The sequence below is a fragment of the Macrotis lagotis genome, chromosome 1 (genome assembly GCF_037893015.1).
Source record: "Macrotis lagotis isolate mMagLag1 chromosome 1, bilby.v1.9.chrom.fasta, whole genome shotgun sequence".
Classification (NCBI taxonomy): Eukaryota; Metazoa; Chordata; class Mammalia; order Peramelemorphia; family Peramelidae; genus Macrotis; species Macrotis lagotis.
Genome location: NC_133658.1, coordinates 155,726,770 through 155,744,850, shown reverse-complemented (window position 1 = coordinate 155,744,850; position 18,081 = coordinate 155,726,770). Strand labels below are relative to the sequence as shown.

Genomic DNA, 18,081 nt, shown 5'->3' with positions numbered 1-18,081 from the left:
TCTATTCTCTCTCTCTCCTTTCACCCTGTCCCTCCTCAAAAGTGTGTTGTATCTGACTACCTTCTCCCTCAGTCTTCCCTCTCTTCTAACATCTATACCTCCCCTCCCCTTCCCCCTCCCCTTTCTCCCATCCCATTTCCCCCTTTTTCCTTTACAATAAGATAGATTTCTAAACCCTATTGATGTTCATATCATTTCCTCTCTGAACCATTTCTGATGAGAATGAAGGCTCACTCATTCCCCCTCACCTTCCCCTCTTCCACTCCATTGCAAAAGCTTTTTCTTGCCTCTTTTACATGAAATATCTTAGCCAATCTACCTCTCCTTTCCCTTTCTTCTAGTACATTCCTTTCTTGCCCATTGACTCCATCTTCATAATATTTTCTACCTTCCTATTCAGCTACCTCCTATGCTTTGTCTATATATATATATATATATATACTCCTTCTAACTGGTCTAATAAATGAGAAGGTTCATATGAGTTATCAGTATTGTCTTCCCATGCCATAGCCTGAGACCAATTCCTATTTTTCTTGGAGGTTTTGGATACAGAAGTTTTGATTTTGTTTCCTTCTGAATGTGAATTTTGATCTTCCAAGGGACCCAAGTAATTGTCCATGGTCAGATTCTTTTTCTTCTGTTTGCTCATTTCCCCAGCCTATGACCTGATTTTAATGCACTTTCTCAAGTTTTTGAGGGGTTTGGGGACACCCCTCCCCAGGGACTCAATTCCTTCAAGGTCTTATGAAAGCTCTGACTGCTCTCCTGCCCTGTGCTCTGGTCTGTGAATGACTCCCCTCTGCCCTGGAATTGTGGCAGTTTGGGACCCCAGACTGTAACCTGGATCTGAGTATGGGAAAAGCAACAGAGCCCTATCCTAGGGATAGTAGAGAGACCTCTGCAATCTCTCCCAATCCCTTTACTGTAGAGTGGGTTGAGCTCTCTGGAAGCAGCTGCTGGGTAACTCTGCAGGTTATCAGGGTAGCACGGCTGCCCTGAGGCCTGTGCTGGCCTGGACTCTGTGTGGCAGAGTTTTCCTGTTGACCTTCTAAGTTGTACTTGTGATCTTTGGGATGAGAGGTCTGGAAACTGCCCCACTGTCATGGATCCAAGCACCCCCAGGGACCCAGAGGGCTGTTACTGGAAGGCTGGAGCTAACCTAGTGGAACAGACTCTTCCCATGGATCTTCCATGTTGTCTAGGGCTGGAAAATTGGTTCACTCAGTTTTTCTGTGGGTTATGCCACTCTAGAATTTGATTAGAATCATAATTTTTAGGCTTTTGAAGTGGTCTGGGGGGAAGTTTCTGGAAATTCCTGCCTCCATTCCACCATCTTGGTTCTGCCCCTTTAATATATTATCCCTATTTTTAATTGAGGAAGCTGAGACAGAGTTGAAGTGACTTGCCTAGAGTCATACAGCTAGCAAGTGTCTAGGTTGGATTTGAACTCAGATCCTCCTGATTCTAGGCAGATGAGTGGCATGGTGGATAGAGGGCCAGTCTGGAATCAAGGAGACTCATCTTTCTAGGTTCAAGTGTGACCTCAGTCACACTTGTGTGTGTGAATCTGGGCAAGTCACTTAACCTTATGTGCCTTAGTTCCTCATCTATAAAATGAACTGGAGAAGGAAGTGGAAAATCAATTGCCAAGAAAACCCCAAATGGGGTCACTAAGAGTTAGAGATGACTGAACAGCAATAAAATAAATACGAGATAGTTTGAGAAGAACTAGAAAGAAAGGGGAAGAAACTTTTATTAAGCACCTATTATGTGACAATTATAAGCTAATTCTATTACAAATATTCTAAGTACCATCTCACACATCAAATTGACTAATATGATAGAAAAGGAAAATACTAAATGTTGGAGGAAGTGTGAGAAAACTGGGAACACTACTAATACATTGTTGGTAAAGTTGTAAATGGATCCATTCTGAAGAGCAATTTGGAACTATACCTAAAGGCAATAAAACTGTGCATGTCCTTTGATCCAGCCCTACCATTGTTAGGTCTGTATCCCAAAGAGATGAAAAAGAAAAAATAGAAAATGACCCATTTGTTCAAAAATATTTATAGCAGCTCTTTTTGTGGTGGCAAAGAACTGGAAATTGAGGAAATCCACCAACAAGGAAGTGACTGAATGAGTTGTGGTATATGATTGTGAGGAAATGCTAGTGTGCTATAAGAAATGATGAGCAGAATAATTTCAGAAAAACCTAGAAAGGCTTAATTGAACTGAGACCAAGTGAAATGAACAGAATCAGAAAAATATTCTATACAATAACAGCAATATTATATGGTGATCAACTATGAATAACTTAGCTTTTCTCAGAAATATAAAGATCTAAGACAATTCCAAAGGAACTCATGATGAAATATGCTATCTACCTCCAGAGAAAGAATTGAATACAGATCAAAGCACATTATTTTTCACTTTATTTTCTTCATTTTTTGGTCTGTTTTCTTTTACAACATGACTAATACAGAAATATGTTTTGTGTGATTGCATATATATCTATATCAAATTGCTTATCATCTCTGGGGTAGGGGGGGAGAAGGAAAGAGGAGGGAGATGATTCGGAACTGAAAATTATTGTTGTTGTTTGTTCTTCATTCTCAAAGAGGACCATGACTTCAAGGATGTGATGCCATAACATGCAAGTGAATTGAAAAAAAAATTACAAATTGTTTTTACATACAACTAGAAAAATTAAAATAGTATTTAAAAATTCTCTTCCATTTGAGGGTACTAGCAACTGTGGGAAATAGGAAAGACTTCATTTGGAAGGTGGTGCAAGAACTCAATCATGAAGGAACCTCTAATAGAGAGATGTGAGAGAGAGAGAGAGAGAGAGAGAGAGAGAGAGAGAGAGAGAGAGAGAGAGTCTGTCTTCTGGGTATGAGAAGTTAGTTAGACCACAAGGTGGAATAATGTATAAAAGAGATTAGAAAGGTAGGTTGAGGGGGCAGCTAGGTGGAGCAGTGGATTGAGCACTGGCCCTGGAGTCAGGAGTACCTGAGTTCAAATCCAGCCTCAGACACTTGATAATTACCTAGCTGTGTGGCCTTGGGCAAGCCACTTAACCCAATTTACCTTGCAAAAAAAAAAAACCTAAAAAAAAGAAAGAAAAATAAAAAATAAAAAAAGATAGGTTGAGGTCAAGCTGTGAAGGACTTTAAAAAACAAAATAGAGATGTTTATCATTTATCCTACAGGAAATAATGAGCCACTGGAATTAATTGAGTAGGTTCAGACCTGCAATTGAAGAAAAGTACTTTGGCAGGTATGTGGAAGATGGATTGAAGTGGACAAAGTCTTGAGATGGGGAGACCAATCCAGAGGCTATTGCAATAATTTAGGCCAGAGGTGATAAGGGTCTGAACTAAGGTGACAGCAGGGTAAGATTAGAGAAGGTGATAGATGCTGGGAAAGCAACAGGATAACATTCAGTAACTTATTGAAGATGTGAAGAGAAGAATTGTAGATGAAACTGAGATAAAAAAAAAACCTGGAAAACTGTTGAGTTCTGGACCTGGTTCATTTTCCAACTATAATGCCTTTGCAAGACACATATACTGATAACATAACTTAATGGGTTATCTATCCAACTTCATATTCACAATAAATACATTTGTTTTCCCCCCTGTGGATTGTGAGACTAGTCTCTTTTGAATTGGTTATTATTCTCAAGGAGATCTAGTATTCTGGGACTTGATGCAGTTAGCACAGTATTACCCATAAACAGGTAGCTACTTGGTGAGATAGAGTAGCATTTATAAGATATCTTCTTGCATATATACCCTACACAGGATATTCTGAACAATAATAAATGCTTTTGATAAGCATAATCTCACTGTTTTATGCTTCAATATATATTAAAGTCCATAGTTTCATGGAACAAGATTATATCTGTGGTTGCATCTGTCAAGGAATCTGCACAATTTTAAAATATACATTGAAGGTATTTTATTGGAGGGTAGCCTTTCACTGTGTATTTCGCTCTTAAAAAACAAAACCAATTCAAAAGAAACTAGACATTTATGCTACATAGAAAACCATCCTCTCTAAGAGAAGTCACCTAACCAATTGGGGAATGAAGGAATGGCAGGTTGCTATATATCATCAAGCAGCTACTAAATGTTGAAGTCAAAGGGTAAGAGGTATGAAGAGAGGATGGCCATCAGTAATGTGAGAACAAAAGGCACATGATTAGCATTTATTAAATGTTTACCATCTTCTAGGAACTGTGTTAAGCACTAAGGATACAAAAAACATAGTCCTTGATCTTAAGGATCTCTATTCTAATGAAGAAGATAACATGTAGATAAATAAATACTTACAAGACAGACACTGGGTAATCACAGGGGAAGACACTAATAGCTGGGGGAATCAGAAAAGGCTTCCCTTGAAGGAAGTGGCATTTGAGCTGGTTTCAAAGGTAAGCTAAGGGACCCTTAAGAGGAGGAGGTGAGGGGCAGCCAGGTGGCTCAGTGGATAGAGCACCGACCCTGAAGTCAGGAGTACTTGGGCTTGAGGTTCTGGTCATAGCTTAGGAATGGTCTAACAGGTGAAGGGGAAACAAGTAAAATAGAATCCTAGTGTCCACTCCTGAAATTGGAGCAAGTGTTCCCAACCAGTGGCCTTAGGCAGTCCATTTATGTGACATTATTACATTTTATTATTATATTCATTGGTAGTTCAGGTTATACTGTGGTCATAAATAGATATTAAATCTGATATTCGGCCCTTAACAAGTTTTTTTTTCGGGGGGGAGGTGATGCAGCCCAGAAGAACTAAAAGGTTTGGGGTGGCTAGGTAGATAGAGCACTGGCCTTGGAGTCAGTAGTACCTGGGTTCAAATCTGACCTCAGACACTTAATAATTACCTAGCTGTGTGGCCTTGGGCAAGCCACTTAACCCCATTTGCCTTGCAAAAAAAAAAAAGAGGAGGAAGTGAGGATATAGATTATTATAGGTTTGGGAGACAGCCAGCACAAAGGCACAAAGATGGAAGATGGAGTAGTGCAAGGAATAGCAAATAGGGCTACTGTCATTAAATTGAGATACCCAAAGACAATTTTTCTCTTCCCTCTCCTTACTGGGATTTCAGTCCATGGAGACAAACAATTATTTCTTATTGTCCATCCAACCAATTCTTTTTCATTATTTTTCTGAATATGTGAGAAAAAATAGGGGGTGGGGCAAGGAATAAAGGTAAAGGGGGATCTTTCAGTGCCATTATAACCTGTAATTGAAAACCTGCTTTTTTATTTATCTTTGTCTATTTAATTTAATGCTCCAAAGGAAACCATTTACTATGATATGTCATCAAGTTCTTGACTGTGCAGTAAGATTGAGAAATGGAAACTCATCCCTTAGAAGTAAAGGAGATCTTTTTTCTTTTTCTTTTTGTCTTTTTCAAGAAGAGTCAAAGACCTGAGCTGAGAGAAAGGGAAAGGGAGAGAGAGAGAGAGAGAGAGACAGAAAGACAGACAGAAACAGATAAAAGAGACAGAGAGACAGAGAGGTTTTATAAAAAAAAATGATAATCTTAAGAGTGGATATGTATATACACACAAACACACTTATCCTCATACATACATACATACATACACACACATACACACACACACATACACACACAAACACACTCATACCTTTGTACCTTTTTCTTTTGAACCCAATATAAGAAAAGTTTAAGATAAGTAGGTACAGGGCAGATAGAATGCTAAACTTGAAATCAGGAAGATTCATCTTCACAAGTTCAAATCTGTCCTCAGATATTTACAGTTACCCCTTCCAAATTGTGAGTTAGGAGGGTGGAACTTCCTGCAATCTGAAAAATCCATGTAAAAATCCTTGGCTTTCCCTTCTGAATTATTTTCAAGTTAAAAGAAAAATATTTTTATATATACCATTCTATGTTTTATGCTTTTCTGAGTTTCTAAATTCTTTATGTGCCATTTGTTGGCCTTTGTTTGCCATCTGTGGCTTCCACAAAATTCCAGCTTAATTTCTTATGTCAATCTGTGATATATCAAACACTGAGACAGAGATCTCATGGATGTGGAAGGGATAACTGTACTAGTTGTATGTCTCTTGGCAAATCACTTAACCCTATTTGCCTCAATTCCTCCTCTGTAAAATGAGCTGGAGAAGGAAATGGCAAACCATTCCAACTAAGAAAATCCCAAATGGCATCACAGAGAATCAGACAGCACTGAAACAACCAAACAACAGAAAAGTTAGCAACAATAGGGTGAATGGGGAAAAGGTGGTACCATTTTTCTGAGCATGCCTGGAAGTCTTCTATTACCTCTATGTTCAAGTTCCCTTAAGCTAGTTAAAGTCCTATTGGAGATATACCCTCTCTTATAGTGCTAACCTAATATCACAATTAGAGAATAAGAGATCTAGCTGGAAGAGTCTTTAGAGATACCTTATTCCATTTCTCTCATTTTATAGGCAAAGATACACTGGCTCAGTAACTTGTAGGCATTAAGTATCAGGGTTAGAACTGGAACCCAGGTCCTCAGACTTAAAGGCCAATGCTCTTTCATTACCAGCCTCTCTACTTGAAAGCTACCTAAAGCTACAATTGTAGATGAAACTATGAACTTCTGTTATTAAATTTAACACACTAGTAACAAAATTGCCCAGTTTGTCTATGTTCTTCTTCTGAACTTGCTTCTGCTCTCTTTTGTGAATTTTAAAAAATATTTATTGACTTTCATTCAATTTTCTCTTCAAGGGAACTGAAGTTTTTCTTCTATTTAGTTTGTTGTTATCATCTGAGGTTTTCTTGGGAAAGATGCTCCAGGTCATTTTACATATCAGGAAACTGAGGCAAACAGGGTCAAATGATTTACCCATAGTCATACAGTAAGTGTCTGAGGCCAGATCCGAATTCAGGAAGATGAGGTTTCTCAACTCTTATCCACTGTGGCACCTAGTTTTCTTTCATTTAGTTACAATTTCCTTAACTCTTCCAGGCAATATTTATACCTTCTGTTTTTGTTGTTTAAAATATGCTTAATGATATTCTAATGGGAGGAAAAAAATTAACCAACAAGCCTGAAAATCTTGAATAAAAAGTTTATTTTTGATCGCCTTAGAAATGGAGAGGGGTGGAGGAGGGAAATATTGTTTTATGTCGATTCATTACTAACTATATGATCCTGAATATGTGAGCTTTAATTAGATGTTAAAATACAGTCGGAGTGATCCACAGCCACCCTATTGTACTTAGATTGATTACAGATAAATTGTCCCCTGTGGTTCATCTAGCTAAGGGGAGAATAGGCTTCGTGACTGGTGCCATATTTAGGAGTTCAGAGGAGTAGCCCTGCAGAGAAAAGGATGGTGTTCATGGCAGATGAGCTCAGCAGACTCTATCATTGAATCTTGTTCTGTTTCTTTGCTGCCAAGTGATCTGACTACCTGCTGGTCTAATCAAAAAGCCTTTCTTTAACTCCTTAACACATTGGTTGGTTTCTGGTTATCTGGACCTGTCTTATCCACAAGTCTTTTTTACTATTGAAACACATTCACTTCTCCCTTTATACCTGTGAGACTGACCCTACCCTGAAAGGCACTGAGTTCCCCATTTGCCCAATCTAACCACCTCCTGCAAAGTCCTTCTCTGGGCAGGGTCCAACAACACTGGTTTCCTCCCATTCAGCAGTGAAAGTAATTGGTGGTAAGGGAGAACATAAAAGATGAATTTTATAACAAGGTCAAGGAAACAAATACTGCCTCATCACCTGACTGACAGGTTCTTCAAGGACTGAAATATTGTCTAGGTCAAAGGCCCATTCAGAGACCATTGTTATCATGAACAATGAGATGGGAGTAGGCAGTAAGGTGGTGAAAAGAGTAGCTCACCAGATTTCAGACTCATTTTCCTAAGTTACTAGCTGTGTGACCCTGGGCAAGTCATTTGACCCTGTTTGCCTCAATTTCCTCATTTGTAAAATAAGTTGGAGAAGGAAATGGCAAACCACTCCAGTATCTTTGCCAAGAGATGATCCAAATGTGGCCATGAAGACTGAATATGACTGAAAAATGATCAAACAACAAAGTAAAAGCAATCCAGAAGTCAAATTGAGTAGAAACTGGAGAGCATAGCCACTCAGACACATCAAGAGATTAAGAATAACTTGCTGGATATCAATTACAACAAATTGGCAGAAGTCTGTACCAAATCCAAGGTTAATTATTTACATTTTACTAAAATGCTTTGACCTGACCCTAGACCTAATGTCTTGGGGGTTCCCTTGGACTTTGTCTATCCTGCTTCCCAGCTGTCCATCATTGGTTGCTTCTAACCTTTCAGCTTAGTGGTCCTATATCCCATTTTTCAACCTTGGCCTCTTGGCAGGACATTTCTAGACTCTCTCTGTGCAGAAACTTCTTGGCTGTGTTGGTCTTCTGTTTTCCTAAACCAGGTAGTTTTCAACCAGTTTTATAGAAACCAGCCAACCACAGCCTATGAGAAGTCTTGATTCTGATCCTTTGTGGACTGGACTGAGAGTAGAGAAATAGACAGCATTATACATCAGAGATGTATAATGGAGCATTTTTAGTAAAATGCCTTTGTAATGGATACATTTTGGATACTTTTGCAATGGATATATTTATTTGCAATGAGAATCATGTTAAAATATTACATCATATAATTCTTGTAAGCAAATACTCAAAAATCCACCATCCATCTGTATGCATTTTTGAGACTGTCATATAAAAAACAGGCAGAAACTTATGTTTGGTTATATATCTCTTCTTAACTTCTTTCAGGTAAATAAGTATCTAGTTGACCTCTGGCTCAGATATATCACATAACTAGTTTTATCATGAGAAATATTTGTCAAATTATCATATATGTGTTTACAGAAAATATCATCGATGGTTTGCTTCTAATATTTTCTTAATATTGGAACACTGATTGCAGTCCTTCAATTCATCCTTTTAAAAACAAACGAAACTAGATTGCAGTGAATTCAGACAAGTCAGTGCTTGTCTGAGACTTGATGGCAGTTCATTGCTGTCTCAGTAAAGCAATTTGAAAAGATGACTGACTACTCATGGTACTCAGTGGGCTTTGAAGGTATCCTTCTGATTGCTGCTCCAAGACTCAGCTGGTTTCTATGTTCCTGAATCCATTACTTACTTAACTGGTTATGGCCCTGGAACCCTCCCCTGAATCACTATGGATGGCAATCCTAATGAAAGGCTGGGAGTTCTGTTTCACCCTTCCTTTCTATATCTGTACTGAGTCTTGGATTCAGGAAACTTTGGGTTCAAATATTTGCTGTCACTTAATAGAGATCATGGGCTTCTCTGAGACTCAGTTACCTCATCAAAAAAATTAAATTAATAATACCTGTAATATTTCCCTGCTAGGGCTGTGGTGAGGTTCAAATGAGATTCATATAAAGCATGCTATGGATTTTAAAAAGCATGCTATAAATATCTATTATTATTTTCTTTCCTCTCAATTGCAGCATAAATTCCTGGTCAAATCGTGCTGAGGCATCATCCCATTTTGCTTAGTCTATGACTGTTGATAAATTTAATCAATTGTTTTAGCACACTAAATTGTGACTGATCCTGTTTTTCCTCAATGTTTGTAAATGTCTTATAAAGGTCCAAATTGTATCTTTTGCAGGTTCAGAAATGAAAGAGGCCTTAGAGATCATATTAACCAAACTCCTTATTTAATAGATGATTAAAAAAATGAAACTAGAGACAAATAATTGCTCAGGGTAACTCAGCTAATAAATGGCAAAGCCAGTGAACTGTATTTCGGTTTTCTGATTCCAAATCAGAGCTCAGAATACTCCATAGGACTATTTTTGGGAAATATGACACTTCAGCTAGATAGGTCTTCATCACAATAGGTGAGTAAAAGCCAGATGTTCGTTAAATGGAGTTAGATCTTCATTATGGTGTCAATAGGTATCAATAAAAGCACTTTTATGCTTTAATTCAGTTTTAGCTCTGGAGCTTGAATGGGTGAATATAGATTTTTATGATGCTTCTGACAGTGATTTGTGACCATCTGAACTCTGGCTTTTGTACATCTTAGTGATTCATGAGAAGCCCAGTTGAGGTGAGTTGGTATTTTCAAAGGAGAGCTGCAATTTGCCTCTAATGATACCTGCTAGGGGGAAGGAGAGAAAGATCAGAAATGAAGTGCAAATTTTAATTTCTAAAAGAATGAAAATATCCAAAGAAATGTTTATTTTGGTGATTTGAAAGAACAAAAACTGTGGAGCTGAAAAAACTCTTCAGAGTCATTTCATCCCTATGTTTATTTCTCTTTTATCTTGAGACTATAATAATATAGGTATTCATTCACAGAATGTTTCCACCTACATTTGCCTTTAATCTTCCCAACAGTTGTAGAACAACCAGGATGTTCCTAAGAACACTATACAAGGATCAGTTCCCTTTCTCCCTGCTCTCTCCTGAACCCGGGCTACTTAGACCCCAGGGGGCAGCCAGGTGTGAACAGCTGACTGTAATAGTAGAGAAGGGGTAAATCCTTTCTCTTCCTTTCCCTGCTCTTTCCCTAGGCCCTGGCCCCTGAGGTCCTATCTACTCACTGAGTGGGAACAACTATTAACTGAGATACGCTTTTCCATTAATCAACCCTATGGGAACTGGGTAGAAATACTTACCAATGAATCCCTTCCCCTCAACTTTTCTGCCTAAGTCCCCCTTCCCTTTTTCTTGATTGGATACTAATCTTTTCCATTATATCTATAGTCATTTGAGAGGAAATGTAGAATCCCTTTTTCACTCAAACCCTTATACCCTCTTGCTGTCTCCCTGGAGGATGGACCAGGTCCCTCAAAGCCTCTTCACCCTACAGAATTGCTATGTTTGTTCAGGTGAACAAAAAGTCATCAATTATAATCCTTACACTAAGATGAAGGACCACCAGGCTTTAGTATCTGCCCTTTCACTGTATCCCAAGAGCCTTTAGTAAAACCATCTACCCTAATGCTATGCCATTTAGATCCTTGGGCACTGCCATCTGACTTGATGACACACCACAAACATACCTGGGGCCTTGATATCCACTCTGTCCTTAGGATTTCTGGGTCTTTCCATCTGCCCTTAAGCTGAACTCTCACACATGAACTCTCTCCCCCAATTATAGTGTAAGCTCCTTGAGAAAAGGAAATGGTAAACTATTGCAATATCTTTGCCATGAAAACCCCAAATAAAGTCAAGAAGATTTGGACATGACTGAAAAATAACTGAACAACGATGCTTTGAGAGCAGGAATTATCTTTTTCTATTTGTATCTCCAGTGATCAGTATACAGGAAGCACTTAATTTCTTTTCACTCATTTACTCATATTCCTTCATTTATTAATGCATGTTTAGACAGAACATGATTACTAACTTTAAGTGTCTGAAGGGTCAACTTGTTGAAGAAGGATCAGACTTGTTCAGCTTGGCCTTAGCAGGGAGAACCAGAATAATGATTAGAAGTAACAGAGAGGGGAAAAAAAAAGATGTAACAGAGAGGCTGATTTCTATTTAAGGTAAGGAAAAAATACCTAGGGATTAGGGTCATACCATTCACTAGAGTGGGGCAACCAGAACTTTGCCCTGGGCACCAAAATTTATAAGTTGCTCTTAGTGTTCCACAAATAAAACATCTGTATCTATCTTTTTATTGACTGCCCTTGAGGTCTGAAATGCACTCCCCTTTCTCCCTTTACTTCACAAAATCTCTTACTTCCTTCAAGACTCAGCTCAGATTCTTCCTTTCACATGAAACCCTTCTTGAACCCCCTCTCCCAATATCCTCCCTCCCTAGATTTTGTATTTATTCCATATTTATTCTGAATATACATATAAGCACTGTATCCCACAATAAAATACCAGTTCATTGAGGGGAAGAACTGTTTCATTTTTGTCTTTGAATCTCCCATACCCATAGGAGATGCTTAATAATACTTGTTTGTTTGATTTGACAGTGCTCGTTCTTCTTTAAGAGAGGAAAAACAACAGGGTTTAGTATCTCCTTAGTAGGAATAGTTAAAACATAACTACCAGATGTATGCTCCTTCCCCTTCCAGGCAACCTCCTTCCAGGTCTGCCCTTGTCCTAGCACCCTAAACCAGGGAAAAAACTTCCCTAGCCACAGTTTCTATCCATAGGCTCTGTTGTCCTCATATCTCTTCCCGCCTTCCATGGAATTTATCTTAAAAGGCTGATTAGAGGCCATGTTTTGTGAAGCTTGACCAGGGTAACACAATCGCTAGTTCTGATTAATTCTATCCAAAAGTAGGATGGTTTACCCCCAGAGAGAGTGTGTAAGCGTTCATCCAACTGAATTAATGACATTGGACAGGCTATCCCTATATGTGGTCATAAAAGAGAATGAGAGAAAAGATTAGAGAAGAGAGACACAGCAGGAGCTGGAAAGTTGGACAGAGTTATGGACATTTAAAAGTTCATTCCTAAAATGCCCCCCCCTTTAAAATAACTGATTTAAGAAGAAAACCCCTAACACCCAGACTCCCCAAAGATTCAAGCACATTCAGGAGGAATCATGCAACATTAACAAGTTACACCAATTTACTGAAGTTTATTTCTTGATATTTCTTCAAATACAAAATCTCACTGCTATGAGTAACTCCTCTCACTGATGCAGATAGCAACCTAACTGTGCCATCTCATCCTGTGCTATTCCTGTCTGCCCTTACAAAAATTCTCCAAAAAAAGATTTACTCAATGTTCTAGAGGCCTTCCTCTGATACAAGTGCAATAATACTTGGGCTATCGATCTGTTATTCTTCATTCTTGATATATAACAACAATATTAATTACAGAAGTTTATGTAGCACTTAAGGTTTTCAAAGTATATCATATACATTATTTCATTATATATATTCATAATCACCCTGTGAAATAGGTACCTCAGGTATTATTTTCTAATACAAATGAGTCTTAGTGAGTTTTGGATCATTCGTGATCACATAGTCACATGCATTGGAAGTGAGATTCCCTTTGTTTTCTGATTATTCAAGTCTCACAGTTGCCTTTTATGTCATTTCTTGAATTCTTCTACACCTCTTTGGTTTACTTGAAATATTGGTTCTTTTTAGATTATTGTGCCCTGGGATTTACAGCATATAGAATCACCAGGAGAATATGTTATAGATGAGTTCTGGTGTCAGAGGGCATCTTGGAATTGTTGAGAGCATTGCACATTTCCCAAATGTGCTCCAGTCTCTTCTCCAAGTTGCTTCCAGGCTCAGCTTACCTAACTCTGTCTGTAATATCTGTCCAAAATACGAGCATGTCCATATCTGGACCATGTGCAATCTTCATCCACGTGATTTTTTTCCATGCAAATGATGAGGTCGGCCTTTTTTGGCAGATCTTACCAAGGGGTCCAGAAATGCATTTGGGGTCTTTAAGACTCTCAAAGGAATGTAAGGTCTGGCAGATTTTACTAAGTTGGAAAGGAGCAGGACTTAATGTTTGTTGATGTTAATGAGGAATAACTGGATGTTACTATCAAAATGCTAGCAGAACTGGGTTTGTTCTGAGAAAGGGAGAGTACCCAAGTAGAACCAGAGACAGCAAGAGTAACTGAGTGGGAAAAAATATGAACACATGCCTCACATTTTAAGTATTTTGTTTTTCACATCAGACTGAGGCAAGAGGGACAGATAGAAAGATTCCTCTGTGTTCCTGTTGGTTCTTGGAAGAAATTCACTTTTTCTCTTTTCTGTAAGAATGAAAATAAAATACTTGTTGAAAAAATAAAAAAGCCTAACTGATTCTTGATACAAGAATGAGTTAGTGACTATCTAAACACTTCAGTTATAGCAGCACCTTTTCTCATAATTGAGTGGCTATCACTCTTTTAATTTTCTGAGCAGCACAAACTGAAAGCTAAGAAGCCAACCAGAGGGAAAATGATATTCTTAAACCTATGTTTACAAGAGTTCATGATGTGGAAGTAATACTAACTTCTTCTCATGATTGGACTCTTCATAAAAAAACCCCAAGTTTATAGAAAGTTCTAGCATAAGAAATAATAATTATTGCTCAAAGATAGGTTGCAGTAAGGTTTATAACCTCTAATTATTCATAATAATACATTCATGACCCATTCTACAGTCTTTCTCTGATGCCCCATTATGGCCCCATATTGACCTTTGTTAGCAAAGACTGGTCCAGCAAGTTACAATATCTGACAGATCATACCTTCCAAGCTAGAAAAACTTAAAATATAGGCTCATGGCTAAACTGTGTATCTATTATTCAAGGAAAGTCTTACAGAAGGTTGGTTGTCAGGTGATGAATTCTGGGATGATACTGCTGCTACTAATGATGACTGTCTACTGAGAGGTAAGAGGTGCTGCTAGCTGCTTTGGTGGAGAGAATGTCCTCCCCAGTGAAACCATCAATCCTTTTAAAAAATATGGTTTTTGGGAAGGCTAGGTGGCGCAGTGGATAAAGCACCGGCCCTGGAGTCAGGAGTACCTGGGTTCAAATCCGGTCTCAGACACTTAATAATTACCTAGCTGTGTGGCCTTGGGCAAGCCACTTAACCCCATTTGCCTTGCAAAAAAAAAAACCCTTAAAAAATATGGTTATTTATCTTTTAAGGATAGAGGATATGGATTGGAACTATGATTTCATTGGCATAGTGAACTCCAGGTGAGAAAACTCCCTTTGCCAATACAAGTCAGCATCCTCTTAATGATTTATGGCTTTAGAAAGTTATTTAGAGCACTTAGATATTAACTAACTTGTCTAGGGTCACACAACCAATATGTCAGAGGGGGAAATGGAAGCCAGATCATGTAGGCAAGTTTTTTATTTGATGCTACATCTCCATCTTTTTAAGAAAAGTTTTATAAATAGATTACTATGGACGATGCACTAACTAAATGTTCACAGTGTGGAACTCGGTGTAATCTATATAACGACTAAGGAAGAAATTTGTTTATAGATGGGGTTTCAGTTTGGGATATGGGACCCGTTTTGTACAGGCTCTTGTGGTTTATGTTCATCTGGCTGTCAGCAGATGCAGAGATGTGAGCTGAACCTCTCTCCTATTCCTGCAATTTCATTAGACCTACTCTTTGCCCTAACTATAATCTCTGGTTCTTTGACCCCTACTGTTTTCCCAGTCTTTCTCCCCTACATGGGCCTCATTTACTTCTATATCTAGCTGTCCCACTATTTTATTGTTTTATTAACTACTATCTTAGACTCCCCCTCCCCCAAATTTTGCCCATTATCAATTTATGTAATCTTAGTTGGGTCCTCACTGTAGCTCAACAAGTCTCTTATACTATTATTATTGATTCCCTCATCTCAATCTTCACAGCAATTATTCCTTTTCTACTGTGGTTGATTCAGAGTAGGACCTCTAAACTATATTCTTACCACTTATACTTAGAACATATGGCATACTTAATGTCACTGGCACCTCCTGATTACAAAATTCAATTGCTTTTCCTCAGTCTTCATCTTCCTTGTAAACTTCACACTAAATACCCTTTCCTATTGAATTCTCTTTTCATGGTATTCTCCTACCTAACTTCTGTCTCTCCTTTGTTGGTCTTCTTTCCAACTCCTTGTTGCTTGTTTCCCGGGGAACTATCTTTGGATCTTATCTCTTCTCTCTTTACTCACACATTCTTAATCTCTAGTCCTGGACTCTTCTAAATTCTATAGCTCACTCTCCATTTACCTATAGGACATTGTCCCAAACTGACTTTATAATCTTTTTCCTTAAAAGTGGTCTTCCTGAATGGACCTCTTCTACTTGTGGTAGCACCATTTACCTAGCCTTCTATATTCAAAACTTTAGAGCTATCTTTGGCTCTTTCACCTTTCAAATCCAATCAGTTGGTTTAAAAGATCTTTTAAATTCCAACACTGTAGAATACATTTCCTTCCCCACCCACCCAGTCTTTCAAAGTCCACTTTTCTACCTAGATCCTTATTCAATTGCATAGACCATTATAACAACTTCCTAAAAGGTCTTTCTTCCTCATCTTTCTCTATTCAGGGACTCCCATCCCTAAATCAACCCAACTTCCCACTCTTGCTTTACAGCACTACCAGAATAATTTTTATTATGCATGGGTTTAGTCATCTTCTTCTTAGCTCAATGATCAGGTGCAAATTCTTTTCATGGAATTTTAGCCTCTCTTCAACCTGGCAATATAACTGTATCCCATTATTACTGCATTGCACATATCCTACAATCTAGCCAATGTAGCTACTATTTTCCCCAAACATAGTACAAGTTCTTCCACCTCTGTGCATTCCATCTCACATTTTTCTCTATGCCTATGATATACTCCTCTGTTTTCCTTTCATATTTTAAAATTTATCTAAAATTATACCTTCACTCAGATTTCCCTGGTGTCACTCAAAATATGTGTATTTATCATATAATTTTCTGTGTTATAGTGATCTGCATTTACTATATTCTACCAACTGTAACTTCTTAGAATTTAGGGACTGTCTTAACTAAACTTTTAATCTTTTTCGCAATTTAGCCCAGTGCTTTGCACATGCTAAGTACATAATAAATGAATGAATGGTGGGCTACTATGGTTGATTCGGAGTAGGAGCTCTAAAGGACTGAAGCAATTAAAAGGGGGCAAATATTGATGAATTCAAATAATTTGCTTTATTTTCTCCTGAAACAAAGGAAGATCTGTCTCAAACACTAGTTGTGGGACAGCAGCCAAGTCACCTGCCTGCTTCAGTTTCCTCAATGTAAAATGAGGCTTGATAATAGTACCTACTTTCTAGGGTTATTGTAGGTATCAAATGAGATAATATGAATAAAATGCTAAGTACAGCATCTGACACACATAGTAGGCATTATATAATTGACACTATCATATCATTATCATTATTTCTACCCTAAGATAAAATTACATATGAACTATGCATACATCTGCAAAATTTTGAAAATAGGCATATAGAAGCATGTGAGTGATGACTTAATAGGTAACTAACACAATAATTTAATTACTGAGCAGAGGAAAGAAGGTTTATCTGGTAATAAAAATGGGTTGGTAGATGGGTAAGTGATCTGAAAACCTGGAACAAGATGCTAGCATTGATTTTTTGGCTAGCAATTCAAAATACCTAGAATGTAAAAAAAAAAACCCCATAAAAACACAAAATATAAAACCTGACCAATCCAGCTTATTCTTGATACTAATAATTTGGAACCCCTATGAAAATACTAAAATACTTGTTTTCAGAAATTAACCAACAGCACTGGGGACCAAAGCACAATAAAACAATAAAATAATATCACACATGTAATGATATAATAGTAACAACAAAAGACACTAACTACAGACATAAAAAGTGGGGCCAAGTGTCAGTACAAGGTTCAAGATGTGATCCCTTAGGTCTGGGACCTTCTAAATGAAAACACAGCACAAAAGAGATGAAGAATAAAAAGAAAAAGTAGAAATCATCCTGTCAAACCAATGAAGCATACATTTTTTGAATAATTAAACAAAACTAGGTCTTGTCTCTAAATGAAAACTCAAAAATCTGGAGTGGTTCCTAAATATGGGAGATAAAAATGCTATTAATAACTAGCATTTTTTAGTTTTTAAGTACTTTCCTTACAAGTCTGTAAGAAAGGTAAAACAAATCTTTTTATCCTCATTTTAAAGATGAGGAAACTGAGACTCAGCAAAGCTCCACATTTTCCCTCTCTGCTTTTTCAATTCCAATTGATTTTCTTATGATTTTTTTATGGAGGCACTTCAGGTCAGATTCAGAGTTATCATTGAATCTACAAATATTTACTGAATGCCAACTTTACAAAAGGGGTTGTGTGGAATACAAAGATCTGGCCCCCACTCTTCTTTCAGTTATTCCTTTCAAAAGCATGTTTTAGGGGCGGCTAGGCGGCACACTAGATAAAACACCGGCCCTGGAGTCAGGAGTACCTGGGTTCAAATCCGGTCTCAGACACTCAATAATTACCTAGCTGTGTGGCCTTGGGCAAGCCACTTAACCCCATTTGCCTTGCAAAAACCTAAAAAAAAA

At 37.9% G+C, this 18,081-nt stretch overlaps 1 protein-coding gene across 2 annotated transcripts in view; it reads right to left on the bottom strand.

Annotated features, from left to right (window-relative positions):
* Nucleotides 1-9,692: 9,692 nt before the first annotated feature.
* FBXO16 (F-box protein 16) overlaps nt 9,693-18,081 on the bottom strand; it is a 49,319-nt gene continuing 40,930 nt past the window's right edge. The window contains exon 7 of one of the 2 annotated variants that reach the window (XM_074209208.1): nt 9,693-10,159. In XM_074209208.1, the coding sequence (XP_074065309.1) occupies nt 9,983-10,159 (177 nt within the window). In that variant the 3' untranslated portion in view covers nt 9,693-9,982. Of the gene's footprint in view, nt 10,160-11,910; nt 13,760-18,081 lie in introns of those variants that run through there. The other variant, XM_074209209.1, reaches the window with a different exon arrangement.